The sequence below is a fragment of the Halichoerus grypus genome, chromosome 8 (genome assembly GCF_964656455.1).
Source record: "Halichoerus grypus chromosome 8, mHalGry1.hap1.1, whole genome shotgun sequence".
NCBI lineage: Eukaryota > Metazoa > Chordata > Mammalia > Carnivora > Phocidae > Halichoerus > Halichoerus grypus.
This window is the reverse complement of record NC_135719.1, coordinates 4,420,473-4,447,980: the sequence shown is the minus strand read 5'-3', so window position 1 is coordinate 4,447,980 and position 27,508 is coordinate 4,420,473. Positions and strand designations below refer to the sequence as shown.

At 51.4% G+C, this 27,508-nt stretch overlaps 2 protein-coding genes across 12 annotated transcripts in view; both read right to left on the bottom strand.

The window, feature by feature from the left end:
* Positions 1-2,460: 2,460 nt before the first annotated feature.
* Positions 2,461-5,293, bottom strand: RPS17 (ribosomal protein S17). Its single transcript, XM_036068735.2, has 5 exons — positions 5,150-5,293; positions 4,737-4,888; positions 4,425-4,530; positions 3,876-3,941; positions 2,461-2,587 (listed from the first exon to the last, which is right to left on the bottom strand). Exons 1-5 carry the CDS (start codon positions 5,150-5,152, stop codon positions 2,507-2,509), a joined length of 408 nt encoding a protein of 135 aa, XP_035924628.1. The 5' UTR covers positions 5,153-5,293; the 3' UTR covers positions 2,461-2,506.
* Positions 5,294-6,866: 1,573 nt separating this feature from the next.
* Positions 6,867-27,508, bottom strand: part of CPEB1 (cytoplasmic polyadenylation element binding protein 1) — a 93,851-nt gene continuing 73,209 nt past the window's right edge. For 9 of the 11 annotated variants that reach the window (XM_078078837.1, XM_078078832.1, XM_078078833.1 and 6 more), the window contains 9 exons: positions 20,379-20,605; positions 18,420-18,672; positions 16,392-16,505; positions 15,966-16,070; positions 14,902-15,038; positions 11,823-12,021; positions 10,508-10,602; positions 9,912-9,992; positions 6,867-8,323 (listed from right to left, as the gene is read on the bottom strand). In XM_078078837.1, coding sequence (XP_077934963.1) covers positions 8,213-8,323; positions 9,912-9,992; positions 10,508-10,602; positions 11,823-12,021; positions 14,902-15,038; positions 15,966-16,070; positions 16,392-16,505; positions 18,420-18,672; positions 20,379-20,605 — 1,322 coding nt within the window. In that variant the 3' untranslated portion in view covers positions 6,867-8,212. The remainder of the gene's footprint in view (positions 8,324-9,911; positions 9,993-10,507; positions 10,603-11,822; positions 12,022-14,901; positions 15,039-15,965; positions 16,071-16,391; positions 16,506-18,419; positions 18,673-20,378; positions 20,606-27,508) is intronic. The other 2 variants (XM_036068732.2, XM_036068733.2) reach the window with 1 other exon arrangement.

The window sequence follows — 27,508 nt, the reverse complement described above, 5'->3', positions numbered from 1 at the left end:
AGCCACGGATTGTGAGGAGCAACAACCGTTTGGCTTCTGCTTGGGGTTCCAGGGCCGCTGCCCTTCTCCTTCCTGGCCCTGCTACTTACAGCTCTGTAACTTGCAAATACCTGAAAGCAAGCCAAGAATCCTTTATCTATAGACGTGCAAATACATAAATTCTGTTGGGTAGGAAGTCAGTTGACTTAATTCCTGTGGAAAAAATCAGTTTCGTGTCCATTTATAAATTCATTTCAACACTCCTTGACTCCACATTCGTCCTTCTGTGACTTCTCCTTTGAACTGATAGTGACATGTTCTGTTCCCTCACTGAGTTAAAAAACAAACAAAAAACTTGTGTTCATTTGATATCTGTAGGACAGTCATTTCCCTTTTTTGTGTGTGCTGTACATTATCCCTTAACCCAAATAGCCAAGGATGATACAGAAAAATAGGAAAAAATTACCTTCAAAGGTTTCTGGAGCACTGTCCAATCGTGAAGGAGCAGAGTCTCCCTGACACGGGAGGCGAAAGGCTGTCCAGTGTGTTTATGCCGACAGCATCGTCGGACCCAAGCCCCCGAGGGGACCCCCGCTGCCCCCGGAGCTCGCGGGATGCACCTGCGTCGGCCCCGCCCACCTCCGGAAGCGCCAATCCCAGCCCCCGGGGGCGGGGCCTGGCCACCTGTTGCCCACAGACGCCGCACGAAGTTGGGAGGAGCACCTGTCCTCCCCCACAGAGAGAGGTACTCAGGCCTAGAGAAGCTCCTCGGCGCTGCCGGAGCCTAAAGCAGCTTCTGCGGGCCGCCCAGCTCCCGTACGAGCCCCGACCTAGTTACCTAGTCTGGTCCCAGGCCAGGAGCAACGGCACCTCAAACGTCACTGCGAGCTGCCCCGGTAACCAGCTTCACGTCTGACCCTTTCCTTAACCACCGCCCACGCAGAGGCCAACCCTTTCCTCCCCGCGGACCAAAACCCAAGGGGTGGGGGGCCGGCTTCAGGCCCGGTCGTGTTGAGAAGGCAAGAGTATTTGCTGGGAACGCCAGACCCCACACCAAAAGATGGAAACAAAAGTTTGCTGTGAGTAAATGAGACAAAGCTTCCTCATGGACTTAAAATATCATTAATCTCCCCACAAGTTTATAATTACAAAGTGGAAAAGTTCACAATGGAGAAACTTGACAGGTGTGCCTTAATTCAAGAGCTCGAAGTAAACATCACAAATGTGACAAGCTGATCCTGCGCCTCTCAATTCGATGCGCCAAGAACAGTGTCACTTCTGGGGTCTTCCTACAGAAAAAGGTAAATTAAATCTAAGGAAACATGAAACCACCCAAACTGAAGGACATTCTACAATGTCAGACAATGCTTTTCAAAAATGTCATGAAAAGACATGGAAAGGAGGCTGGAGGGACATGAACACTAGGTGCAGTGATTCTGGGTCGGATCCTGGACCAGGGAAAAAGAACTATAAAAGACATTGGGAAATCGGCAAAAATTGATATGGTTGTATCAATGTTAAATTTCCTGATTTTGAACATTGTACTGTGGTTTTGTAAAAGAATGTCCTTGCTCCTGGGAAACAGACACTGAAATATTTGGGGCAAGAGGACATGACTCTAAGTTACCTCAATAGACCAGAAAAAAGTGCATACGAATATATATGCGCACACACACACACACAGTATAAAGCAACTGGGGCAAAATGAACAATTGGTAGATCTGAGTATTTGAAGTTCCTTGTATTTATTTGCAACCTTTCTCCAAGTCTGAAATCCTATCAAAATTGTTACACATTTTTACATTGTTTGCTGTATCTATCTGCCTCACAGAAGCAGATGGGCAAGGGTTCTCCCACCTCCTTGCAGAGATCTCGACACCCACGCTTGCAAACACGCCCAGCTCCGCCCTGGACAGAAAAGCAGATAAATGTGTGGATCGCCAACTGAACAACAGCTCCTTCTCCTCACTAAAGAGCAGGCACCAGCCCTGCCCTCTCTTTGACTCAGAGCCTCAGCAGACCCCTAAACTCAGAGCGACCCATCAAGGATCCACCCAGTGAGCATCCCAGTTACACTGACCCTCCTCCACCTCCACTCACACTTGATCTCCTATGTGCCAGGTACTGGGCAGACACCACCCATCCTATCTCCCACCTGCAAAGCCCAACCCTCAAACACGTGAGGAGTGTCACCCCTTTCAGGACAGGCTCATTAGCCCAGATTGTGTGTATCTGGGAGAGGCTGAGGATCAAACACTCAGGGCATGCAGGGCTAGGAGAAAAGCATCTCCCGACTTCCACCTGAAGTCAAGGGTTAGTGCTCAGCGCCCGCCAGGACGAGGCCGGGTGGCTGTCTCCGGCACTGCCCAGAGGCCACTTACAGATGCTCGCACTGCAGAGCGCTCTTCAGGATTTCTCCCTGAGAAAGAACTCCTGCCCTGAGCACTACTGGCACCCAACCCACACAGGACACAGGCAAGGTTGTTGTCCAAGGTTTATTGAAGATATTACAGCACAGCAGAAAGATTCAAACGGCTCCACGTGGTGTTTTGAAATTCATCCCAACTGTAGGCTGAGTGACCTGCAGGTTGGACAGACTGCCAAAGTCCTGGAAAAACAACAAAACAGGTTCAGTGTGGCTATACTGGGGAGATCTGTGCTGTCAGTCCCAGGAGCACCGCCAGGCCATGCCTGTCTGCTTCCACTAGCTTGGGGTCAGGCTGGCAGGACCTGCAGAAACCCAACAGAGGCCTTCTCCCCGCCCCAGAGCAACAAACTCACAAGGGAGCCTGCTGGAGTCTGAAGGCACACGCACCCCAAACCCCAGACAAGGCTGCTGTCCTGTACACTGTAGGATTTTTAGCAGCATCCCTGGCCTCTACCCATTAATGTCTGCTAGTGTGCCACAGCTCTGACAACCAAACGTCCTGAAGGTCAAAATCTTTTCCTTTGAGAATCACTGCTCTAGGTCACATACAGTTCCACTTCCTTTCCAGGGCCTGACACAAGTAGGAAGCATCACTAATGCCACTGCCAAGGGCCTGCACATACCTGGAACTTAATGTCCCTCCCATTTTATCCTCAAAGACCAATTTTATAGTTGAAACTGAAAAGTTGCATTGAGAACTGATTACTTCTGGAGAAAATTATCCACAACAGACTTTAGCTATGCTGGTAATGTTTTTCTGAAACTGGCTGGTGAGTACACTGAAGCTCATTTTGTTCATTACCTCTCTGAATGTCTTAAACATTTCATGATCATAAAGAAGAAAAAATGAAGCTGCTTCAAGTCCCTGTGTACTGGCCTCTGAAGCCACGCTGCCTTCACCCAACTACGTACCCCTGCAGAGAGAAGCCCCAGGAACACAGCTCAACTATCTGGGAAGCATGGGGAAGGCAGAGCACAGTTCCTTGGAGTGGTCAGCAGACAGACGCACAAGGAGTGAAGTCCCCGAGCGAGGCACGGAGAGTGAAATGAAAAGACAACCAGAGCTGGAACGGAGGAGGCGAATGTGAGGAGCAGCCACAGAGGCAAGAAGCGAACAGGAGGAGAGAAGGGAGGAGGGTTGTCCTGGAAGCCATGGGGGGATGGTCATGGCTTCGGGAACTCTCTTCTGTGGAGGGCCATCTCCACCTTCGACTAGCTAACCGCATTTTGGAGGCAGCCTGTCCAGTGGTTATCAGTGTAGACGGAGTTCCCAACCCTGCCACCCATTAATCTTCAAGTTACATTTCCTCAGGTAGGAAAAGTAGCTAATAGGATGTGCCTCTCGGGACACAGCGAGGACAAAGGAAATGTATGAAGAACGTAGCTCCTGCTACTACAGAGAGGAGAGAAGTACGATGGTCCTCGACCTGGGATAAAGTCCTCCTTTAGGAACTCGGCCAACACTTACCAAGAGTTTCAACATTTCCTTAGTGTCAGGGTCTACTTCAATGATCTCCTGATCCAGGGCTGAGACCTAGAAGGAACAGGGCAGGCCCCCAAACAATCAGTGGGTCATCTCTCACTCTCTGCACGCTTCTCCAAGATTCTTCAAGGAGAGTAACAGGGGGTGGGGGCCGCCATCCCCCAAGCTGAGCAGTCTGCTTAAGAATTCCAGGTCCCAGGGATCTGCTCTTCTGCTTCCACCTTTGTAACTCCTCGTTCACATCCAACCAGTTTGCAGAAAACCTCGGCAGGAGGCGAACGACTCAGGAATGCCACGCAAAGGCAAACCATGCAACGCACAGCATCAGGGGCTCTGCTGGGAAGAGCCAGAAGGGACCTCAAGGGCCCCAGCAGGGCAGAAGGGGCGATCACACAGGCAGATGATTTGGGGCACTACAGCTGGCCGGGGGGCTCTGTGCATGAGACCCCCTTCCTCGGACTCGCCGGAGGGACCTCTCAAGGCTCTCAGCAACCTGCTCCACCTCTGAGGACCGGCCAGACCCCGCACGTTTACCTCGGGCACGTAGTTATCCCTCCTTTCTCTCTCCTCCTCCTGCAGCTTGATGGAGATGCCGCGCACCGGGCCCCTCTGAATCCGCTTCATCAGGTGTGTGACATAGCTGCGAAGGACACACGGCCACGAGCACCGTGAGGCCGCAGACGCCGCAGGGACAAGGCCGGGGCTCCGCGCCCGGGCGCACAGCGCGGCTCACCGCAGCCCGCCCAAGCCTCGAACCCCCGCGCCGCCCCGCCGCCTGCCCAAGCCCCCGACGTGGCCGCAGCGAAGCCCGCAGCGCGCCCCTCCGCGCCAGGCCCGCCAGCTCACCCTGCGATCTTGTTGCGGAGCTTCTTGCTGGGGATGATGGCGATCTCCTCGCACACGCGCTTGTTGGTGTGGAAGTCGTTGCCCAGGCGCGTGTAGTACTTCTCAATGATGACCCGGGCCGCCTTCTTCACGGTTTTGGTGCGGACGCGGCCCTGCGGGCGGGAGAACACAGCGTCACCCGCGAGCCGGGTCAGCCCTCCGACGGCGGCGGGGTTCGCGGGCTGGAGCTGAGCCCGGGACGGGAGGAGGGCCGGCCGGGCAGCGCCGGAGCGCGGGGCTCAGCGCGGAGGCCAGCGGCCCGCGGAGGCCGGCGGCGCGGGGGTCCCGCGCCCCTCCTCGAGGGCTGGGGGCCGCGGAAAGCAGAGGATGGAGGACGATTGTAGGAGACCGGGGCTTCGGGCCAAGATACCTACCATGTCGGCGGGTATAGTAAAAGAGGAAACAGGAAGCACAAGCGAGGCCTATAAAGCGCGGCCAGAAAGGCGCTTCCGGCTACCCGGGACACGCAGAGCCGACGCGGGTGCTCCACAGCGACCCCCGGCGCGGCGGGGCGGAAGTGCAGGGGGCCCGCCGTCACCCGGCGGGCGGGGCGAACTCCTGGCCCGCCTCCGCCCCCCGGTGGGCGCAGCGCCCGCTTCCGCCCCCGCTGCCGCCCCTCCCAGCGTTGTGTCGGCCCGCTTCTTCTGCTTCTTGGTTCTGAGGCAGGATCGTTCGATGTGCCCTAGACTAGAAGGGGTGCGTGTATTGTGCACACGCCAGCGAGACGGAGGGAGGCTTTAGAGTCCTGAGGACGGCGGTTCGGGAGCGAGGAAAGGTAAGGAGGTAGGATGGTGCCCCGCCAGGACCCCCAGCCTCAGGGACTTGCTTTTCTAGCCTTGGGGAGAAGGGCGCCACCGGGAGACGTTATCCTGTTGCTTCCAAGGCTTTGCTCAAGCATCACCTCATCGGAGGGGCTTCCCCCTTCTGTCCTTAGCATCGCCATCCTTTTTAAGCTGCTTGTCATGGTGACTCGTCTTAGTTTCCCCAACTAGGGGTGAGCGCTACGGCAGGAAGGGCCGTTTTGCTGAGCTAGTCCCAGCGCCCCCCACGAAGCAAGCGCTCGGACGCGGAGGCGGAGGGCCCAGTTCGCCGGCAGCCCAGCCACGGGGCGCCCCCTCCGGCCAGTGCAGGCTTCCGGCTGCGGCCGCCGCGCCCCTCCCCAGGCAGGGCCGCACTGGCCAGGCGGCAGGGCTTCAGGGGCACGGGGCTGGGCCTCCTCCCTCAGCTCCCTCTGGTCACCTTCGCCAGCGTCGTCAGGCTTCGGCCTGGGAATGGGGGGAGGACGGGAAGCCCTCTGCCCGGAAGTGGGCCCTGGACAAGATGGGGGACGGAGGGGAGAGAGGCCTCTGCAGGAAGGAGAAAAAGCAGAGACGGAAAGGGACGCCCACGCTCCTGAGGGAGCTGCAGGACTTACTCCACCAGCAAGCTCCCCGTCCATCTGCCAGCCGGACCTCGAGTAGAAGACGAGGCCGCTCCGCCGCGGCCGCAGGACTGCCCACCCCCCCGTGGGCTCTTACCCCGCTCCCCAGGCGGATGCTCTGCTGTGCCGGCTTCCCCCTACCTCAGACCGAAGCGGAATCCAGAGGCTCAGCCCAGGCACAGCCCACCTGGAAGAGCGTCAGCGGACCCCCCCTCAAATCCTGGGGGCCTGTGACAGAACCCAAATTAACAGGGCTCTCTGAAGAGCGGCAGGTAAATTCCCCGCCTCAGAAAGGAACTGGGTCGAGCACAGGTGAGTCCAAGACCACGGGAAGTTCCAGGAAGGCCTGGCAGAGCCTGAGAACAAGTGCCTGAGGCGCTGTGCCTCCAGGGTCTCCAGGCTGGGTCTGGAGCTTTGAGAAGTGTAAGCACGACGGCCCTTCACGCTTGGAGCAAAGCTACCCAGCCCTGGGGAGGCGTCTCCGAGGTGCATCTGACCACAGCAGCGACCAGCAAGCACTGACAGGGCAGATCGCCCCACGGCCCCACCATCCACCTGGGCTGGAATCCCATCACAGAAAATCCAAGGCAACACGAACTTTTACTCTCAAGTCTTATTCCCCTACTGCCCCTCGGCTCCCACACCGCAGACACAGAGAGACACACGAGAACTCTGCTGCAACGTGTTTATTATGTGCCAAAAAAACTACACCACAGCTTACTCCACACATCTGTAGGAGAGTGCAGTCTTGCCCGCATATACTACAATGAGGTAGAGACTTCACACACAGCTTCACAAAACCCACAGAGTAGCTGGGATATGCAACAATGCAACGTCAGCTCAGCAGGAGGGAGGGCGGGTTATGACACTGGTTCTTTGGCACACAGCTTCCCAAAGAGGGGCAAGTAGGTTTTTTGTTTTGTTTTTTTTTTAAAAAAAGAAGAAAGAAAAAGTCAAGTTTTCAAATTCCAGTAGCATTTCAGTGACTGCAACTGTTGCTTCATACACTTCTCAAATGAAAGAAATAAGGGAAGGGTACTTGTCCCCTCTGAGAGAAAGGGCTCCTGTGAGCCTTCATCTGCCCCCACCAAAAAGCAGCCCTTTTTTAGCTCAGTTACAAAAGAAAAAAAAGTCCTGTGACTTTGTGATTAAAAACTTCTATCAACCCTCCCCCCCACATAAGTGCAACTTAAGAAGGTGCAATAAACCATTTAAAACTATATACAGCAGCCGCTCAAATACCGTTTATCCGGTCCAGTTTCAAATCCAAAAAAATTTTTTTATTCTTGGTTGCAAATGCCTTGATTTGCAACTGTGAGAAACAGTGACCAGCAGTCCCCCAGACACAAATTTGCTATAATGTTAAAAGCTGCCAGGAAAGAAAAAAAATCTCTTGTTCCAAACGACTTAAAAACTGTTTTAAGGAGTGTAAAAAGGAACCGGTAAAAACCCTCGAGCGTAAAATATGAAATATGATTTTGGTTTAAATGAAGAGCAAAGTCTCCTTGTTGTTTACAGTAAAAAACACCAGCTGAACACTCAGTTTATGCCGTTCAGGTGGGGGTTAAATAAATGGAAAGGCACTGTATGGCAACTGCAAGAATGAAACCAACGAGACCTGCGCATCACCACCATCAGTATTGCAAGGAATGTAAAAAAGCGCTTTTAATAAATAAACCTAGATGTAGGCATCGTGTCAATACCTTCCAGACACGTAGTTCTTTTTTGCTTTTCATCGGCAAAATGAGGAACTAAAATCTGGGAAAACTACAGAGTCGCTTGGAGGGTGAGCCAGAGGGTCCTTGCCCTGGCGCACCCCCTGAAAACAAAACCCGACAGAACTCATTGTGCATTAATTAGTGCAGAAACAAAGACAGATTCAGCAAGTGCAAAGGTGACTACGATTTTCCCTTGTCCTTGGGAAGCCAGCTCCCTGGTAGCCATGGGCAGGAGGGTGCAGGCGGCTGCCTGACCTGCCAGCCTTGGGCGCCACAGGCCACCGGGCACGCCTGCCCCTCTAGCTGGCGTCTCGGTTCTTCTGGTTCCGCATCAGGGGGCTGTGGTGGCGCAGGCCCTCCATGCTGTGCCGCCAGTGCCAGCAGCTCCGGCAGAAGTATTTGAAGCACACCTGGTTGGGGGGGGGGGAGGAGAGAAGCCATGTGCGCGTCAGACCGGAGGGGAGGGGGCCGGCATGAGCTGCCTGCTCTGCTGCAGAGGGAGCAGGGTTCCCGGCGGCCTCCATGCAGTCAGAAAGCATGTCTTAGGGAACGTTCTCCCTGCTGATGGAGGCCTGACCAACCGTGGCAAACCCACTAAGTGCCCAACTCAAGCAAACGTGCGGGGTTCCTACTGTGCAGAGACGGGGCCAGCTGCCCGCACGCTCTCCTACCGCCAGGGCTGCTCGTCAGGTCCCGGCCCTTCTCACCTCCTACAGAGCAGCTGCATCAGATGGCTGCTAATTTAGGAGAACATTCAAAGATAGCGGCTGCACGTCCTAATGCTGGGCAACATGCCTTCCTCTTCACACTAAGTGAGGACAGGCGATGGGGTATGCACCAGTCTGGTCCTACCTCTGGCTAGCCGTGCAACCTCAGCCAGCCCACTAGCCTTTGAACAATTACCTGAACATGGGGTTCATCTGTGAACAACAGGGACACCCAGAAGTCTGCTAGAAGAGGCTCAGCAGAGAGATACTTGTTCTGGGCTTTGCCCAACAACCAAATTTACTCACACCCTCCTCCCTTTGGAGCCTCCGGTTTAACTTTTACCTACCTGGAGCCTCTGACCCTGAGCAATAAGCACCACTGCAAAAAAACCAAGCATGGTTGACTGCTAGTGTCTGAACAGGCCCCAAACCTCCCCTAACTCTTGTCCAAGTGTGGTACCAGGCCAGCCACATGACACCACTTGGAAACTTGTCAAAAATAAGGAATCTCAGGTTCCACTCCAAACCCATGGAGTCAGAATCTGCATTTAAACAACATCCTCAAATGTGTGTTTTAACATATGAGAAACACTGCCCAGGGGCGCCTGGGTGGCTCAGTTGGTTAAGCGACTGCCTTCAGCTCAGGTCATGATCCTGGGGTCCTGGGATCGAACCCCGCATCGGGCTCCCTGCTCGGCTGGAAGCCTGCTTCTCCCTCTCCCACTCCCCCTGCTTGTGTTCCCTCTCACGCTGTCTCTCTCTCTCTCTCTCTGTGTCAATTAAATAAATAAAATCTTTAAAAAAAAAAAAAAAAAGAAACACTGCCCAAACACACCCAGAGCCCTGCTCCCACCACCCAGGAACATTCAAGAGAAAGCTGCCCACTTCTGACAACTGTGGATAGAAACCAGGTATAAATATGAAGAGTCCAGAGGCTCACAAGTGAAGAAGGGGTCCTTGAGTGGGGAAAGATCAGTGGAGAAAGGCCTGAGTTAGAACCACTGTGCCAGGCTCGGGTGCTGCTGACCACACCCACCCAGGTTCCTTCCATCCACAAAGACATCCTGTTGGTGGTCATGCCACAAGCAAGGGCAAGGCCAAGGTATCAGGACTTAACAAGCTTTCCCAAGGGCTTGTTTCCCCTGGTCTGACCATCAGGGAACATGACTGCTGCTTCCTTTGTGCTTTCTTAGACAACCCCAGGAGCACCAACCTAGGGACAAATGTGGCATGACAATTTTAAATCGAGGGCAGGGACTTCCTAGACATCTCAAGTGCCCAGGGGACTTACCTGATCTCGACAGAAGAAAGGACCAGGCTGAGAACTGCAGATATGACACAGAGAATCTTCCAGGTAGGGGTCAATCTGAACCTACACAAAGGCAAAAACAAGAGAATGAGTGGCTCTCCCCACGAGGAGGCCAAATGGGCCAGAGAGAAGGGACATTACTGAGATATACACAGGAGTGCAGGGTGTCTCGCTGTAAAGGAGAAGATTACGGGCAGAGCACAGAGCCCCTGGAGGAGAGATGCACACACCACGAAAGGCCAGACTGGCAGGCAACAACACACATCACTGCATCCGCATGGGTTTCTCAGCAAATTAGATGCCAGCATTCGATCACCCAGCAAAAGGTAAGTGTTCAGAGGACGCAGGTCAGGTTGGAGAATGGGAATCCAGGCTGCCCAAGCAATGCTGGTCAAACACCCAGTGAGCAGACCCCTCACATGTTGAAGAGGCTCTGCGGTCCCAGCTCCCCTCCCTCCTGAGCCTGCCACGGCCAGGCCACGCCCAACCCCAACCTCACTTGGCCCACAATGGCTCCAACCTCAGGCCTGCCCTGGGGAGTGAAGACCCAGAGTAAGGGTACAGACCAGTGCACTCACCTTCTTGGTGAACTTGGTGGTTTTGATCTCCACAAAAGCAGCACTGACTGCTTTCAGGTAACTACGTTGGTTATTGAAAGTCACACGACCAGACCCTGGGAACAAGAGAACAAACTTACGCTCTAGCCAAATTCTCCCAAATGCTACTGTCAACGCTCAGGAAACCCTGTTTCTAGACCAGGGCTGTCAGATGGAAATATCATGTGAGATACTTATGTAATTTTAAGTCTTCAAGTAGCCACATTTAAGTGAAAAGAAAGTGGTGGAATTTTTATAATATAATTTACTTAACCCAATATATCCCAAATATTACCATTTGAACACATGGCACTAGCCATGTTTTAAGCATTCAGCCACCCCATTTATTAAACAATGTAGTTACGTAGACTGCGGTGGCACAGACCACTCAGGAGTGGGAGAAGGATCTGCGGAGTGAGATGGGGGCAGGCACAGACTCCTCTGGTGCACAGGCAGGGTTAAGAGTGGGAACCAAGATGCACAGAGAACCCCTCTCTGAAGGGAGGGCAGCAGGCAAACCCCTCCTGGCCTGGAGGCACTCCAGAGATCTAGCGAGGAAGCCAGAAGAAGACTCATCCTGCCAAACGCTCCCTCTGCCCCCAGCCTCCAGTCCCTGTTCCCAGCCTGCGGTGCAGCACCGATGAGCACATGGTGCTCCTTCCCGACCAGATTCAGTGTGGGTGGGCAGAGTAAGCCTTTGGGGAGGTGGGTTAGCCATGCCTTGATCACACAGTTCAGGCTCTGCTCCACCTCCAAACCCCACCACCAAGATTATTCTGCTATGGCTGAGGAATGAACCTCCTTTCTCAGGGGGGCTGACCAAAAGCCCAGCAGTTAGGGCCGCTGACCCCTCTCAGCGAGGATGAGGGCACAGGCCATGACTACACTCTCTTGCCAGAGTCACCCGGCGTCATCCTTCAGCCTTACCTGGTCTCTGGTCCTAGACAGGGCCACTTTTCAAGAACTCTTAATTAAAAAACAGGCAAGTTCAGGGAGGTCCTGGCCTTTTAATGAAGTATTATCTGTTGTCGTTGCAGACTGGTTTGGCTATGAACTCTGAGCTTCCAACCAAAGTTCCGTTCACCTCCTATCACCTCCCATGATCTCCTATCACTTTCTCCCCTTCGTGGGAGGTGGTGGGAGAGGGGTGGGTGCAAGGCTTATCTAGAAAACGATGCTATGCTGATCTGCAGACTTGGGTCAGGCCTCCCTCTCCACTCCCGTGGGAAGTATTAGAATCTCGGTCTAGCAAGGTCCCAGGGGCCACCAAGCTTTCCCACAGAAGTGGGACACTTACCAATGGGATACTTGTGCTTATCTGTGTCAATCCCAGCGTACACCACTCCACCAAATAGGTCGTTCAAGATGGCTGCCAGGGCCTCGGCGTTGAGCATCCCGTGCAGAGCACCGACGAACACCGTCCTGCTAGGGTCGAGTCTCTGAGATGGGCTCCGGACAAAGTTGCTGTCAGCCAAGACCCAGGGGATCACCTGCACCTGGAAACCACCCAAAGGTGTGTGAGCCCCGGCAGGGAGCCAGAGAGAGCCAGGCTCTTGTATCGCGAGGCGCATGCCCGGGAGGCGCTCCAACTGGGGCTACCAAGGCCCACCCAGTGGGGGCGCGGGTGTATTGCCCAGTCCCAGGCACACAGGTACTCAGCAGCCATCTCACCCCAACCAGAGCTGGGTTTCACTGAGTCTGTGTGTCCGAAATGGGGAGAACAAGTCGAACAGCAGCCTCTCCTCCTGGAGAGCAAGCGGAACAGTCCCGACCGTCACACCCAGGAAGCCAGCACTCTGTATGACCGTCAGCTGTGCCATTCCAGCAGACCACAGAGCCACAGAGACCATGGCGTCCCCGGGGCAGGAAGGACTCAGAACCTGAAGGGTAAGAACTGCAAGGACAGAGGGGGGCATTGCTCGAGGTCCCCCAATGAGACCGTTACTGGCCCAGTGTGCGCACGAGTGGGCGTGTGCCAGGGACGGTGGGAGTAACTGGAGACACGCAGGGCGGATGGCTCACAGGGCAGTGTCGCAGCAGGGCAGGGCCTCACCGTGTCCTTTGCCCCTGAGTCCCCTGGACCTAGAACCAAATCTGGCATAGCAGGCAGAAGACTCCATGAGGAAGTGAGCTGACAGATGCCTGGTGTTTTTGGAAAGTTAATCTGTGAAGATCCGACAACAGCAAAGTCTCGAAGCAGGAAGAGATCTGAGGCAGAAGCCACAGCTGAGAGGACAGGTGATGAGGACCTGGAGGTCCAGGTGGCGCTGGGCACAGAACAGGCCAAGACCAAGAAGATTCTTCGGCAGAGGAGGCTGCACAAGTCAGACCACCTGGGCCTGGCGGAAGAATGAAGAGTCGGGGCTGAGAGGGTCCAGGCCTAGAAGACCCTGGGATGAGCGCCTGATGGCAGTTACCAAGAAAAACTCATTTCACGGGAAGATGAAAAAGTCCACTTTGCTTTTCCACCCCCATGGGGAGAATTACCACCATCTTGGTCTACATCCCAGGGGCCAGCAAGCTTTCCAAGCTTTTTCTTACCCTAAGCACAAGAGTCCAGGATTACAGGACATCCCCAAGAAAGGCCCCACAGGAAGGTGGGGCTCAAGGAGGACATGAAGCTGGAGAGGGGAGTGTGGGTCTGAAAGTGAGAGCAGAGCCACAGGAGTGAGTGACCGAAGTGTCAGGGAGAGAAGAGAGTCCAATACTGACGGCACTGGTGGCAGGGAGGGGACACACGGAGAGAAGAGTCTGAGAGGAAGGAGAACCAGGACAGCCTAGAGTCAGCGCACCAGAGTCAGGCAGGGAATCACTGCAGGGTGACGAGCCGGGGACAGGAGACAGGGAGGTGCCGGCAGGGGGCACTGAGGAGGGCCAGGGGTCTGGGGTATGGCCGTGGCAGCCTCTCACCGTGAAAGCAGGGGACAGGGACGATGGAGCAGGTTAACCAAGTCCTAGAGTGTAATGAGGTGGGAGAGCTGCATGAGCCCCACGCAGCGAGAAAGGGCAGCCGCAAGACCAACTTACCCTGCCACTAAGACAGAATATGAATTAACATCAGGAAACATCTATAAAATAATGAGCCAGCTTTGTTACTTGGATTATTTAATTGTAAATCCAATGTGACCATCTCAGTTTTTTTTTCGCCTTTACCCTACAGATTTTAACGGACTTTACTTCCTAGAGCAGTTTTAAGTTCACAGAGAAACTGAGCTGCGAGCACAGAGCTCCCACCTTTTCCCTGCTCCAGTGCATGCACGGCCTCCCCCACGACGAGCAGCCCTGACCAGAGTGGGGCCCGCGCTGCAATCGGGGAACCTACGCCAGACATCGTCAGCACCCAGAGTCCATGGTTCACCTTAGGGTTTAATCTTGGTGTCTGTTGTACATTCTGAGTTTTGACAAATGTGTAATGACATGATGCCACCACTAGAGCATCACACAGAGTAGTTTCTCGGCCCTAGAAATCACGAGCTCCACCTATGCGTCCATCCCTCCTCCATAACCCCTGGCAACTGCTGACCTTTTTACTACAATAAGCATTGCAAGTCCCCATTTTATAGATGAGGAAACGAAGGTTCAGATATATTAAATCAGAAGTGATGTTCTCTGGAACCAGATTTTTAAAAAAAACAACACTGATTCCTGAGCGTAAAACTTCCTTTGACAATTGGTTCTCAGACATCACCCTCTAGGACCATTTGTGGAGCTTGGTCCAAAGTGGAGGTTCTGACGCTCCTCCCAAACTGACTCAGTAAGTCTGAGAGAGGACCCAGGAAGGGCCCTGGCAGCCCCAGCAGTGAGGGTCACAGGTGGAGTGACACTGCTAGAGACCCATGATGCTGAGGGCACGGGCACACAAGGCCGTGAGCAGGAAAGGCGTAAACACAGAGAAGCATATGGAGGAACGCACATCACTGACGAAGCCCTGGATGGGAGCCAAGAGGTGCTCTGTGGATGGTGTAGGCTAAGGAGGGATTTACCCACCACAGACTGGGAGATCGGGAGGCACAGCCTGAGGGCAGGACTAGGGAGAAACAGCTGTAGATTATCAGTTAATTCCAAGTAGAGAAAGCTGCTATTTTCAATTTTATTTTGAAAACCAGACGTTTGGGACAGAGACGTTGGCTAGAGTAAGGGCTGGGACATGGTCTGATCTTCACAGGCAGGAGCACACATATACCAGTAAGGCCGCAAGGTTTTTTGTTTTTCTACTGTAACTGAGGATTTTATTGTCCTTACTGTAACATGGGAGGCGCAGCCTTCTTGTCTCAGGAGGAATGCTCGCCCGCGGCCCACGTATTCACCCACCCCAGGAAATCCACTGCCTCATGCACTAAGCACCCTGACCCAGAGAGGACATCGTGCTAACCCACCTCCTTGCAGCGCATCCTTCGGCTGGACATCTTGAAATAATATTCACTCAGACCGTCTGGGCTCAGCGGGTCATGAGAGCAAGCCTGAAGCAAGGCCCGGACAGACTTCTCTAGTTCGAAGACCAGATACACATACCCTATTTCCGGATAAAAGGAGAAACAGCATTAACATCCCTGGGGTGGTTACTCCTCAGCCTTGGTTTTGCAGTAGGGAGTTTCTTCCAAGAAAAATGGCCTCATGTGTAAGATACATGTTTGTCCTACTCCTGGAATGTCTTTCTGAATGGAAGCACTTGCTGGGTCAGATGGCCGGGCCAAGCAAGGGAGAAGCATACCATCTCCCACCCAAGGGAGGGAAAGGACAAGGTGGGACACAGGATCCCATCCTAACCACACAGCTCTTCATCCCAGAACACACAGCATGTTCTGGGCAGCAGAGCCAGGCTGTTGTGGGGCAGGGAGGACAGCAGGTCTGTGGCCGGTCTGCTGGGGCACGGAGGTATTGCTTTAAAAGCCTAGTTAGACCACTGGTTCAGTTCATCGGAACATTTTCAGTGAAGATGGGGCAGAGTGAAAATAGCACCTGCTCCTTTCTACAGGGAGGGGATCTCATTTCAGACCAGTGAGGAATCAGATGCTTGGTCCTCATTCCTGCCAACTCCAAAGGGATCTCAGAATTAGGTCAGGCAACAATATAACTGGGCAAGAAAGGCAGGAAAAGGAAAGCTTTCTGATCGCCTCATTTTGAGAGGAAAGTAGCTGCCGGGGTTTGGGTTTGGAGGGAAGTGCTGCCGGGGTTTGGGTTTGGAGGGAAGTGCACAAGGAAGCTGCACACAGCAGGATTCACAGGCAGCTGGCTGCAGCGTAAGTGTGGACAGAGGGAACATTAGCTCAAGGAAGCAGAGGGATGTGCTGGGTTGGAGAGGAGTGCCGACAGCTCAAACTTCTGTGCTCTGGAGTGCCCAAACCACATTACCAGCATGCAGCTGGGACAGCCCAGCATCCCTCAGTGCAATTACGTACTAGGGAGGGGAAAAAAAAAGCTCCTACCATGTCTGTATTACCTTTAGGCATATTACCTTTGGGAGGACACCGGGGGTGCTTGCCATCCTTACCAGGCCACTCCACACTCAGAGAGCCAAAAACACGGAAGGTGTTAACCAATCCAGCTGCAGGGAGATGGAAAAGAATGGTGGAAACTGAGGGACACCCTCCCGCCCCGCCCAGGAAGGCGCAAGCGCAGGACCACTCTTCTCCCAGACTTCTCTCCCTTGACAAACAACTCAGAGTTGACCTTGGGCCTGGTGACAAGCGTGAGCACCAGTTACAGAAGCAATATGGGCGTTTATGAAATGCACCCCTGCCCCCCACTCCTGCAACACCCTATGCCTGGGCCCAGCTTCAGCCCTGGCTTCAAGTCCAAGTTTAATGCTCTTGAGAGACACGCCCACCTTCAGTGCTTGAAGCAGCAGGTCTCAGAGGCTGCTCACCTTCCGTAATATCCCAAGGAACACCTCCTAGGAACACCTTGCAAGAGTAGATGGGGTTCTTGTAGTTCCGGGGAGGAAGCTGGCCACTCCAGGTACAGGTGGCTTCATTCACAGCTTTGGTGGACGAGAGAGAGAGAAATGGGTCAGAGGATCAACAAAGTCACTGATCTTTTCTGGGATGAACTTATCCAGGAAGAACTAGACAGGACATGGTCCCAGCCTGGCTGCCTGGGAGGACATCCATGAATATTCTGAAAGGCAAGAAACCTTACCCCTCATCAAACCAGTCAGCCCAGTGTGACAATTCTAAATCACTAATTCTGTCTCCACTAAAACAGAGAGGAAGAGCAAAGCAGATGTGTAGGGTAAAAATGATCACAACCCAAGCTATTTTCAAACATGTGATCAATAAGCTAACCACAAAGCAGCTTTATCTAGTCATGGCTTACAATACTAATTAATTTAAATTTCTAATTACTTTAAAATCAACAAAGCAATTTTGTATACAATGTCCGACAGGCTTACTGGTCCAAACTGGCCTTCTCCCCAAATGTTCCAACGAGGAACATTCTACTGTTTCCTGGTCTTCACTCTGAACTCCGTCTCAGAAGTCAGGACACTGCCAGTAAGAACCAGCAAGAGCAACCCAACAAGACAAGAATGTCTCCACTGCTCCCCTACTCAGAACCATGTCCCATCACTGCCAGAGCAAGCTTTATAGCACCTGAACAGACACTGGGCCTTCCTTGATGCCAACCCTGTTAGAGAGCAGATTTCCCCCCAACCACCCTGCTTCCTATTTATACCAAATGCATGTTTGTCTAAACCTACTGTGAAGTTTCTCTGACTCAAACACCTCATTAGGAAACCCCTTCTGCTGTACAGAGTAGAAACCATCTTCCGTTTGGCCATTCTGAAAACTTCTAGAGGCCTCTCTGTTCTTGGCGTCCAGTTTGGCCTTCGGCCCATCTCAGTCTGTACCTTTCCAGATCAGTGGGGACTGACTGGTCCTTGCCCATTTTAGTCCTTCAGCACTGGGGCAGAGAGCCAACGAAACCAACCATCACGTCCATCCAGGACAATGACGTGGAAGCTCATTCCTTAAAAGGCACAGGCCCAATGTATTGCTGTGCCAAGAACTTGGGGACCATCAGCAATATTTTGCAAACAAAAACATAAATCAATATAAGGGCCTCATCCAAAAGCAAGGTAATGTCATTTCTTAGGCAAACAATGGCACTAGTACAAACACGGGTTGCCAAAACCATTACGTGAACAGGGTGGCAGAAATATCAGGAGAATGAGATCAGGTCCAGCTCTATGACGGGAAAGACAGACAAACTGAAGCCCATAGAAACAAATGGATGGAGAAACTGAACATTCACTTAGTCATCAACTCCAGAACCTTGAAGAGCTGTCAGGAAGCATCTCCCTGAAGCGTCGGTGAACAACTTACTAAGACTTCTTTACTTCCAAGTACCGGTATAAGATGAGGAACAGATTCAATACGTGTTTAGGAGAACTTAAATGACAGAACCTAAGGGTTCCTGAGAGGCCAGGACATCCCTTACCTTAGAGGCTGACACAGGGACCACCTACCCCACAGCGCATCCCTGAGTAGACCAATCAGAAAGCCTCGGGGAAGAAAGCTCCAGCATGGGTTATGTCTGACAGGTCTCTGAATTAGAAAGGGGAGAGGCAGACAAAATCCTGGGCATCACTTCCAGGGTTTCTCCTGAATACACCCACCCGTGAAAGAACCAAAAGCAACACTCATACATAGCCGATTTCCATGGAAGAGCACAACAGAGAGGTGGGTCCAACCCCATACGGGCACAGCCTCTTTCCTCTCTGCTCAGCCTCAGAGAAGTTCCTGAGTTTGTCCCGTTAGCACACAGAACAGACCACAGACTTCACCACACAACCAAGTCCCCTCTGGACAGTTCACCAGTCTGTGAACTAAGGTCACTTACTTCCTGTGCCCAGAAGGAGGCCTCAGGCCCCAGGCAAGGCCACGGCCACACTCACCTGCAGCCTGCCGGTGCAGCCTGGCCTCTCTCTCGATGCTGAAGGGGTCTTTGGGAGCTTCGAGGAGGTCCCAGGACGGCCACACAGAAGCTCCCGGCCATCTCTTGGATGCACTGGTTGGGGAGGGGCTGACCGCAGCAAGAGCAGCTTGCTCTTGGTCCATCCGGGACCCAACCCCCATCTTTAAAGGGTCTCTGGGACCACCCCCCGTCAGAGACAGGAAGGGCAGGGGAGGGGAAATGCGAAGGCTGGACTAGGGGAGGAAAAAGGAAGATACGGGTTTTTAAATGACAGTTTTGTTATAAAAGTAATAATCACATTCTATATAGAAATTATACCATTTAGCTCTGATATTTTCTTCTATGTATTTTCTTCCGATGCATTTTTATTAGCTGTTCTTATACTAAAATTTAAACAAATCCTTTTCTCCCCAACTCAACATTTTTTTTCATATTTCCCAGTCTTCATGATCATTTTTAATTAATTTATGATAATCTATTTAGGGAACAGGCTACATTTCACTAACCTATTCCCCTACTGTTAAACATTTAGACACATTCCAAGTTTTCAGGATTATAAATAACAAACTTTAAGGTATAGCTTCTTCTTACTTTGTGTGGTTTTTTTTGGGTCCAATTCCTAGATGTAAAATGTCAAAATGCTTTCTAGGAGGGTTCTGCTTTCTATCAGAAACATAGGAGAGTGCGGCTTTCACTATAAGCTTATGTCAAAGCTCTAAATTTTTACTAACTTAAGTGCGTAAAAATGATTCCACATTATCAAAAAAACACAAACTACTCAGAATATTTCCTATAAGTTCAAATACTGCCTCTATTTCCCTCTTCTGTGAGCTGTGTGCCCACAACCCTTCAATTAACCCTTGAGGTTGGGTATCTGAGAAAATTCTTTCAACAAAATCCCAAAATATCAAAGCTAGTTATGCGGTAAATTTCCAAGACTGAGCCCCATCTGAATAACATAAGTAGAACCAGAAGCATTTTATAGGGGAGTAAACTGAAGTCCAGAGAATCAAAGGGACCTGCTTGTGGTCACCCTTCTGGAAACATGGCCTGAACAGATAAAACCAACAAGCAGTGGGAACACCAACGCCAAGTTTCGTATTCTAGGACAGGCTGACAGGAGACCAGGTGGGTCCTAAAAGGTCATGCAATGGATGAGAAACGAACCACATCCAACGCTACCAGTCCTGGATACAGAAGAGAGGAGGGTAGGAAAAGAAGCCATCGTATTCACTCAACAGTCGGCTGAGGGGGTTTGGCAGTGCAGAAAGTCAGGCTCAGAAGGCACCTGAAATTGTATTTTATCTCAGGATGGTTTCTCACTGCCATTCCCATGTATTTACTTCTCCCGTCCCCTGTCCCTCGTCTATTCTAATCCACCCACCAATCCTACTCAGCGCAGGTGCCCCTCCTGTCACACATGGCTGTGGAGAAGGAGCATGTGGTACGTAAATTAACTGAGTTCATACATTCATCGTGGCCTCACGCAGAGAGGTGGCATGGGTCAGTAAAGAGAAGAGAGGAGCTACAGTCAGTCTGATCTGGATTAAAATCCTAGTTCTGATAATGACTAACGTGTGATTTTTAAAATCTTCACTTAGAAATCTTGAGATAACACACGTAGAGGTACATGAACAGTACTGTTTCAAGGCTCAAGGAAACAACCAAACAGATCAAGAAAGAGAACAATGCAGGACTCCCATATTAACTCTTCAAATTATTTCTCAAAGCCCTTGAAGTAACTTGTAAGAGGAGAGTCCGCTGCCTGAGTCCTGAAAGGTACTGCTCAGTGTGTGTATAAGGCATCGTCTCCTCTGTGGTAGGTGAAGGTTCTCTACACCGATTCCATCATCCCACCTCCCGCCAGCACTCTGACGGACACGCTTCCCACGGCACGCTCACTCGCCCTGCCCACCTCACTGCCCGACAAGTTACATACAATCAAATCTGAGAGATGATCCGATCCAGAACTGAAGCCACTGGTGTCGGAGTCAGAGGGGCTGCTAGAACGGGAGTCCAAGATGGGCCGGGTGTCCAGGCGGGATCCTCTAACTGAGGGTGCTGGAAACTTGTCCACCAAGTCAGATCCAAGGGGGTCCAGAGGCAGGAAGCTCAAGGGGGGTTTCCCCAGGACATTGCCCAGTGGGTTGTGAAGCATGCTCAGTACTAGGAAGAAAGAAAAAAAAAAAATAAAGAAGTCTCACGACCTCTTCGTCTCCTTCCCAAACAGCAGTCCCTCCCTTTCCTCCCACGGCTGCCCGAGAAGACACACGCAGGCACATCACTGAAGCACGACAGAACCACAGGGAGAGGGTAACGGGCAGACACCAGGGCCCGCGAGGGGCAGGTCCAGGATGGCTTTCTGAAGGCCAGAGTTCCTGCCGCAGCAGCAGAACTGCTCTCCGCCACCCAGACTCAAGGCTCAGGGCCAGTATTTGGGGAAACTGTGCCAGCAGGAACGCTGGTCACGGCTACTATCAACGTCTGGACGCGCACGCCGTGCTCCCTGAGAAATACCTTCAGCACAGTTAGGAAGCCCAAACCACACTCCTTCCTTACCGCCTGCCAACGTCTTTGTTCAAAGAATTCCCACCTTTCTAACACCACCTAGAGCTCCGTGACAGAATCTCATGCCACGCCCCACCAGTCTGGTTCAACACGAGCAGGCCGTCTCCTCTGCAAAGCTCCCTCACACAAAGTGCTTGCAGGTCAGACTCTGCTATTCACTCCTGAACTGCAGACACTGAGGGTGCAAGCAGAAGGACAGTGTGGTTAAGCCCACTCTGGCTCAAGACGAACCTGGGCTGGAACCCTAGGTCCGACACCACCCCGCTGTGGCTGTGTGCCCTGCTAAGCTCGTGGAGTCCTCATTTTCCATAAGGTCTCAAGTGGAATAGCAACTATTTCATAGCTTCGTCGGCAGGGTTCAATAACTAAGACAGCAGATGGAAAGTGCTCAGCAGAGCAGTGCCCAGCACACAATAAATATTTAAATACCAAACGGCAAAAAAGAATGAAGCAAAGGGGACGCCTGGCAGGTCATGATCCCAGGATCCTGGGATGGAGCCCCGCACTGGGCTCCCTGTGCAGTGGGGAGCCTGCTTCTCCCTCTGCCGCTCCCCCTGCTTGTGCTGTCTCTCTCTGTCAAATAAATAAAATCTTAAAAAAAAAAAAGTGAAGCAAAGGCCAGAAGACATAAGGGAGGTAAAAGTGGAAGAAGGGGACAACATCTTTCCACCCCTGGCCTTGAAGACATAAGGAATCCAAAGGAAAACATGCCTTTCATCCACGAGGATGAAGAATAAAAGGGCTTTGCCATGAAGCATGGCAGCACGAAGGCTAGGGAAGAAGCGTTCACCAGATAATGTTTTCACCAGAAGACAGGGGAAAATGTCCACCTCAAAATGGCTGTGAGGTGAAACCAAAGTACTGTGCAAAGTACTGTGCGTGTGCATGTGTGTGTCCCTGTGCTCGGTCCGAAGTGGCAGGAATGAACCCCTCCAGGCCTCACACGCAGTCACAGTGAAAGCAGGCTTCGGGGGGCACACACACACGCCGTTCACGACAGAGCGCACGTGCCAGAGGAGACCAGTGCGTCTCCTGTGACCCAAAGATGAAGATAAGGCGGGTGTACCTTTAACTTTTTAAGTGCAGGGGATACTGTGGATGTGTGTGTTTATTTTATTCTGGTAAATATATCCTGGATTCTTAAAGAAACGGTCACACTGGTTTCCCAAAGGGATGTACCACTTTACATTCCTCCTGGCACTGAAGAGAGTCTCCGTCCCCTCCACATCCTGGCCCCCACCTGGTACGCTCAGTCTTTTTCATTCTAGCCAGTCTGATACGCGTGTGTGCTGGGGGGCGGTGGGGGGGGGGCTGCACCACCTACGGCAAAATTACTTTGTTTTTTAAGAAAACATTCTTTTAACTAGGCCTTTGAAAGCAATTTTCTAAGCACGGGCCGGTAACCCTATGCTCAAAGTAAGCGTCTCTCAATGCTTGGATTCCGACGTCCAGCAGAAATAATCCTTGTTAAACTTCTCAAATACTCCTGACAAGCCGCTGCCTCGGTGACGCACAAAATCCAAGGCCCTGAGCTCGTGCCCTGAGAAGGCAGGAGGTGTGAAGATTTATTCAAGGCTGCTTCTTGGTGCTGCAAAACCTGGCATAAAAGTGCTGTGAAAACTAGTGGATCATACATATTGGCCTTAAAATGGTACTAATGCCCTAGAGGGCCTCATCTTCCTTCACATTTTACAGAAGTGTAGGGTGCCGAATAACAGGGTATCATACAGAGCTTTGAAAACCAAGTTTGGGCGCACAGACCTCACCGTGAAGGTACCAGGCAGACACTGAAGATCTGCTGTGGGGGTGGCCGAGGCGGCTGACAGGAAGGCCCCCCCTGAACCCGGGGCCCAGCTGAGAGACTATGTCTACACTCGATGGGCCACTCTCACCACACGGGACCCATACAGGGCTGTGAAGGAGGAAGTGGAACAAGAGCTGATGGAAACAGCTGCAGGGGAGGGGAAGGATGGGTCACGCAGTGCAGGTGAAAGACAGAAACGGGTCAACACAGTGGATGCAGACGCAAACCAGCCATTTCAGTGTGCTGAGAGCTGCAAGCGGGATAAGGGACAGACAGAAGAAACAGGAGGTGGTGGGACGGTGAACACTGAGCTTTGAGGATGGCAAGACGCAGGACTGTGACCAGCGGTGGGCTGACATAGAATGTATGAGAGGCTGGACAGGACATCCATAAGGAGATGAAAGGGACTCATGGTGATAACTGGGCCTGCGGTTAAAACCAACAAACACTGAGATCCTCAGAGAAGGAAAGAACTGAGAAATTGGAAGGAACAACAAAAGGAATGGCCCTGAGGTAAGTGGTAGATGAGGCTACCTCATCTCCCGCTTGACAAAGCAGCACCATTGAAGAGAAGCCCCCAGCAAATGCACAGGTCAGAGGGGGCATTCCCCAGGAAAAGACAAGACACAGAGCTGTGTGTCAGTCCTAGAAAAAGGTACGGCACTGTAGGGAGCCCCACGAGTTCTCAAGGGAAACACAGCATAAAGCAGCAGAAAAAAGCTCAAGAGAGGATGGCTGGCCCAAAGGGCTTGTGTCTGGGGGTGTCAAGGACAATAAATATGGGCTACAGTAACTGTCTTCACCCAAGGTTTTGAAAAAAAAAGCATATTTGGAAGAGTCAAAAAGCAACTTGGGTGCCATTGCAAACTACTTTTCTCATTCCCATCAGTTTCTGTTCACTACCGTTGCTGGTACTTCTGTTCTACCAGCCACAAATCCATCCACCTCAACTAACATGCAATTTTTTTTTTTTACCATGCCCACAAAGGTATCTTGAGACTCTGTCAAATTCCTGTGCAAAAGCGAGGAATTACGTCTACAGCACTCCTCTCAATGTGATAATAAGCCTGTCTAAAAAGAAAATGGCATGACAACCCACATTGGCCACTAATGAACTCACTTCCTTAAGTGCCCATGGTTCATGGTCAATCATCTGTTCTACAGTCCGGACCAGGTTCAGTCAAGCTCCTACCATTCACTAACACCAACTTCCACTTACTGCACATAGAGTATGTGCCAGATGCTTTGTTAGAAGCACTTTAGGTAAGTAATCTTCACTAAACCCTAAGCAGTAAGTCCTATTACCCCATCTTAACAAAAGAGAACCCAAGGCTCAAAGGGCAAGCATTGGTGTAAGTAAAAGCTAGTGAGTGACAGGATGGGACCCAATTCTTTCTGATTCTGAGCTGTATCTTCTGAAATGCACCTTTCACTAGCTACTTTTATTTTTTTTTTTAATACTCAGGACTTTACATCTTTTTGTCTTCCTGTTCTCAACACCTCTCTTTTGTTCAAATTCCTTTAAGACCATCAGCCACTGACTGACAAAGCTCTTGAGCCTACCAAAGGTCAGTGCCTTGGGATCTAAATCATCCAGGCCTTGAAACTTCTCTAGGGCCTTGCCACTGTAGGAACTCATTAAAAATGCATCATGGGCCCCACTCCAGACCTACTGGATCAGAACCTGCATTTTGAACAAGATCCCCAGGAGGTTTGTGTGCACATTAAAGTTTGAGAAGCACTCATCTAGAAAAACCTGAGGCTTGCTACATCAAGCTTCTCACCAGTTCCCCTCACCACACCCCAAAAACGTTTCATGTCATTATTTCCGTTGACTTAAAAACTGTAGGTTAAACACAGCTCTAGTAGAGCATAATGGCAACTAATACCGAAAATAACAAAAGCACGGTGGCTATCCAGGACATTTTCCAAAGAGTCTGATCTCTGAAAACATCGGTGGGGTGCGCAGAGGGGAGCAGGGTGGGGAGAGGGAGGGTGATAGTAACAAGGAGCAAAGAATATATAAGGGCGGTACAGACCGGGGCGCCTGGGTGGCTCAGTCGTTAGGCGTCTGCCTTCGGCTCAGGTCATGATCCCGGGGTCCTGGGACCGAGTCCCACATCGGGCTCCCTGCTCCGTGGGAAGCCTGCTTCTCCCTCTCCCGCTCCCCCTGCTTGTGTTCCCTCTCTCGCTGTCTCTCTCTCTCTCTCTCTCTCTCTGTCAAATAAATAAATAAATAAATAAAAATCTTAAAAAAAAAAAAAAAAGCGTGGTACAGACTGTGGTAACAGTTTTGGGAAAAATGTTGACCGGAGCAAGCTGAATGTTGAGAAAAATATTCAAGACAACCAAAATACTTTGTAAGCTCACACTGGGCAAAAACAAAGGGAGCTAGGACCTACTGCTTGGAGCAGACACCTGTTAAGAGAGAAGGAAAAGTGCCACGAAGGACACTACTGGGTCAGGTGACAAAACTGGACTACAAACAACAGTTTAATGAAAGTATTAGATCAACTTTATGTTGATTGGAATTGAGAACGGCTTTGTTATGTAAGAACATCTCTATTCTCAATGGTTCAGGAAAAACTTATGTAGAGACAGAGAGAGAAAGAGAACATGCAAATGATAAAGGTGAATGTCAACAATAGGAGAATCCAGATAAAAGAAATACAAGCATTCCTTGTATAACTTTATAACTTTAGTAAATCTGAAGTTATTCCCAAACAGAAAGTTTTTTTTTAAATGACACGAAGGAAAACTAGTCAATTCCCACTGGACTTTCTCTGCCTCTTTAAAGGTAACTGGATCTAGCCTGAAAAGGAGAATCAAGTACAAGTAATAGGGCCTAGAATCCCCAGCGGGGGTGGCAGGGGAGGGGAGGGGGATGATAATTAAGTACCTTTCGAGCCTCTGCCTAGAAGAAGAAATAATCTTCTTTTAAACAAGCTTTTTAAAACCTCAAAAACATTTGTATGAATATCTGCAGGCACATATGTGGACAAAGTTCTGCCTTCTCAGCCAAGCATGCCAACCCACTCCAACAGTAATCAGCTCAACATCTGGCAGAGAGCGGGTGATCAGTGTCTGCTAAGTAGTACTGGAAGGAAGGGGGCATCACATCGCTTGCAGCCAGTATGCTCCCCAAGGCTACACCCCTTCCACCAGGGTTATTCAACTTAAGGACGCAATACTGACTTAGAGGCAACTTGGAACTAGGGGAAAAAATTTCAGTTCATCCCAACCCAGCCCATCACCAAAACAGAGGTTGAGAGAGGTGGTTACTTGCCACATCCAATTTGTGACAATGCTCCTTCCGCTGGCTTCCAATACTTTTTTCAAAGAGAACTAAACATATATAGGTACAGGCGGAAGACAGCTACTCTGCTTGAGGAAGGGCAAGATGAAAGAGGCACCTCCCTGCCATCTGTTGGGATCCTTGCAGCCATGGATACACACTTCCACATTCAAGTACGAAGAGCAGGAAAGAGTGCTTCGCTGAACACCATCCCAGCCACATAGAAGAACAGGGGAAAGGCTATTCTGATGGCTCAGAAAGGGACAATGCCATCTAGCAGACATAAGGTCTGGGTGCCCCGGGATTAATACCACCTAGGTCACATCAGCACCTCCATGCAGTTTCCTGCAAATATTACAGTGGAAGGGGCCAAGAATATAGCAGGAGTTGGTCTAGAAGATACAGGGAAGATAAGAAAATCTAGTATAAACAGGTCTAGGATTTTCCAGGTATTTTGATATTTCCTTCAACCCACAGAAAGAGCCAGGTTTCTGGAAACTGCCACCCGCGGTCAGAATGCCCTGGAGTGACCCGACTGCCCCTAAATTGTCAACTCACACAAGACCTGGCCAGGCAGTTCTTTGAATGTCTACAGACCAAAGGAAAAGCTTCTGGGGAAGGTAGGACCTCATTTCAAGAGATGGAACCGGTCTTGCTCTCGGCTCAGGCCCTGAGACCCTACTTCCCTTGGCGTAAGGTTGCTGGGTGGCCAGCACCGATCCTTAGCAGCTGAGAATCAGGAGGGAAGGAGCCAAACAGCTAGCAATTGATAACGTTTCCCTCTTCCTAACCTGAAGTAGGAAGTGTATCTACTGGAAAAGCTTCATAACCTAAAACAGTGGAAGTGATAGGTCACTTATGCTGCAGGCCAGTAACTTATCTCGAAGTCCACTTCCCATCACAGGGCACAGAGCTTCACCAAGGCCAGATGTCAAGTATTAACCCAGATGGCTTGGGGGGTGGGAAGTGTGGGAGAGAAGTCCATAGTCACCCTTCAATGGGAGCCAAGGCCCTGACCTCTGCGCTGTATTCCTCAACTCCACAATTCGGGGACCATAGGAAGCCTGAGATTTACCAAGTCCCTCCAGCCCCGGTGGCCAAGCGCATGGCACTTGTATCTTCCAAAAGTGACTAAGAAAAGCAGTGTGCTCTTCCTGGGGCAGAGGCACTCATCCCCACTCACATGCTGGCAAGAATCAGCATCAGCTACAGACAGCTCTCAGGGAAGTCACGGGGCGGGGGCGGGGGGGGCGGGGGGAGAGGACCTGGCAGAGGGTTCCATCTCATTAATGCTTCCTCAGAGGGTACAGGCGACCAAATCAGCAGTAATATTTTTAGACCGATTGTTAACTTTCTCCACTTTCACCCTTCTATGCCAGCTCCTGTGGGTTTTACAGCTGAG

Coding starts and splice junctions, on each gene's coding strand:
- RPS17 (XM_036068735.2), bottom strand. Junction 4,531..4,736: donor CTCCGCAACAAGATCGCAGG/GTGAGCTGGCGG, acceptor TGTCCTTCGCAG/CTATGTCACACACCTGATGA. Junction 2,588..3,875: donor AGGAAATGTTGAAACTCTTG/GTAAGTGTTGGC, acceptor TTGTTTTTCCAG/GACTTTGGCAGTCTGTCCAA.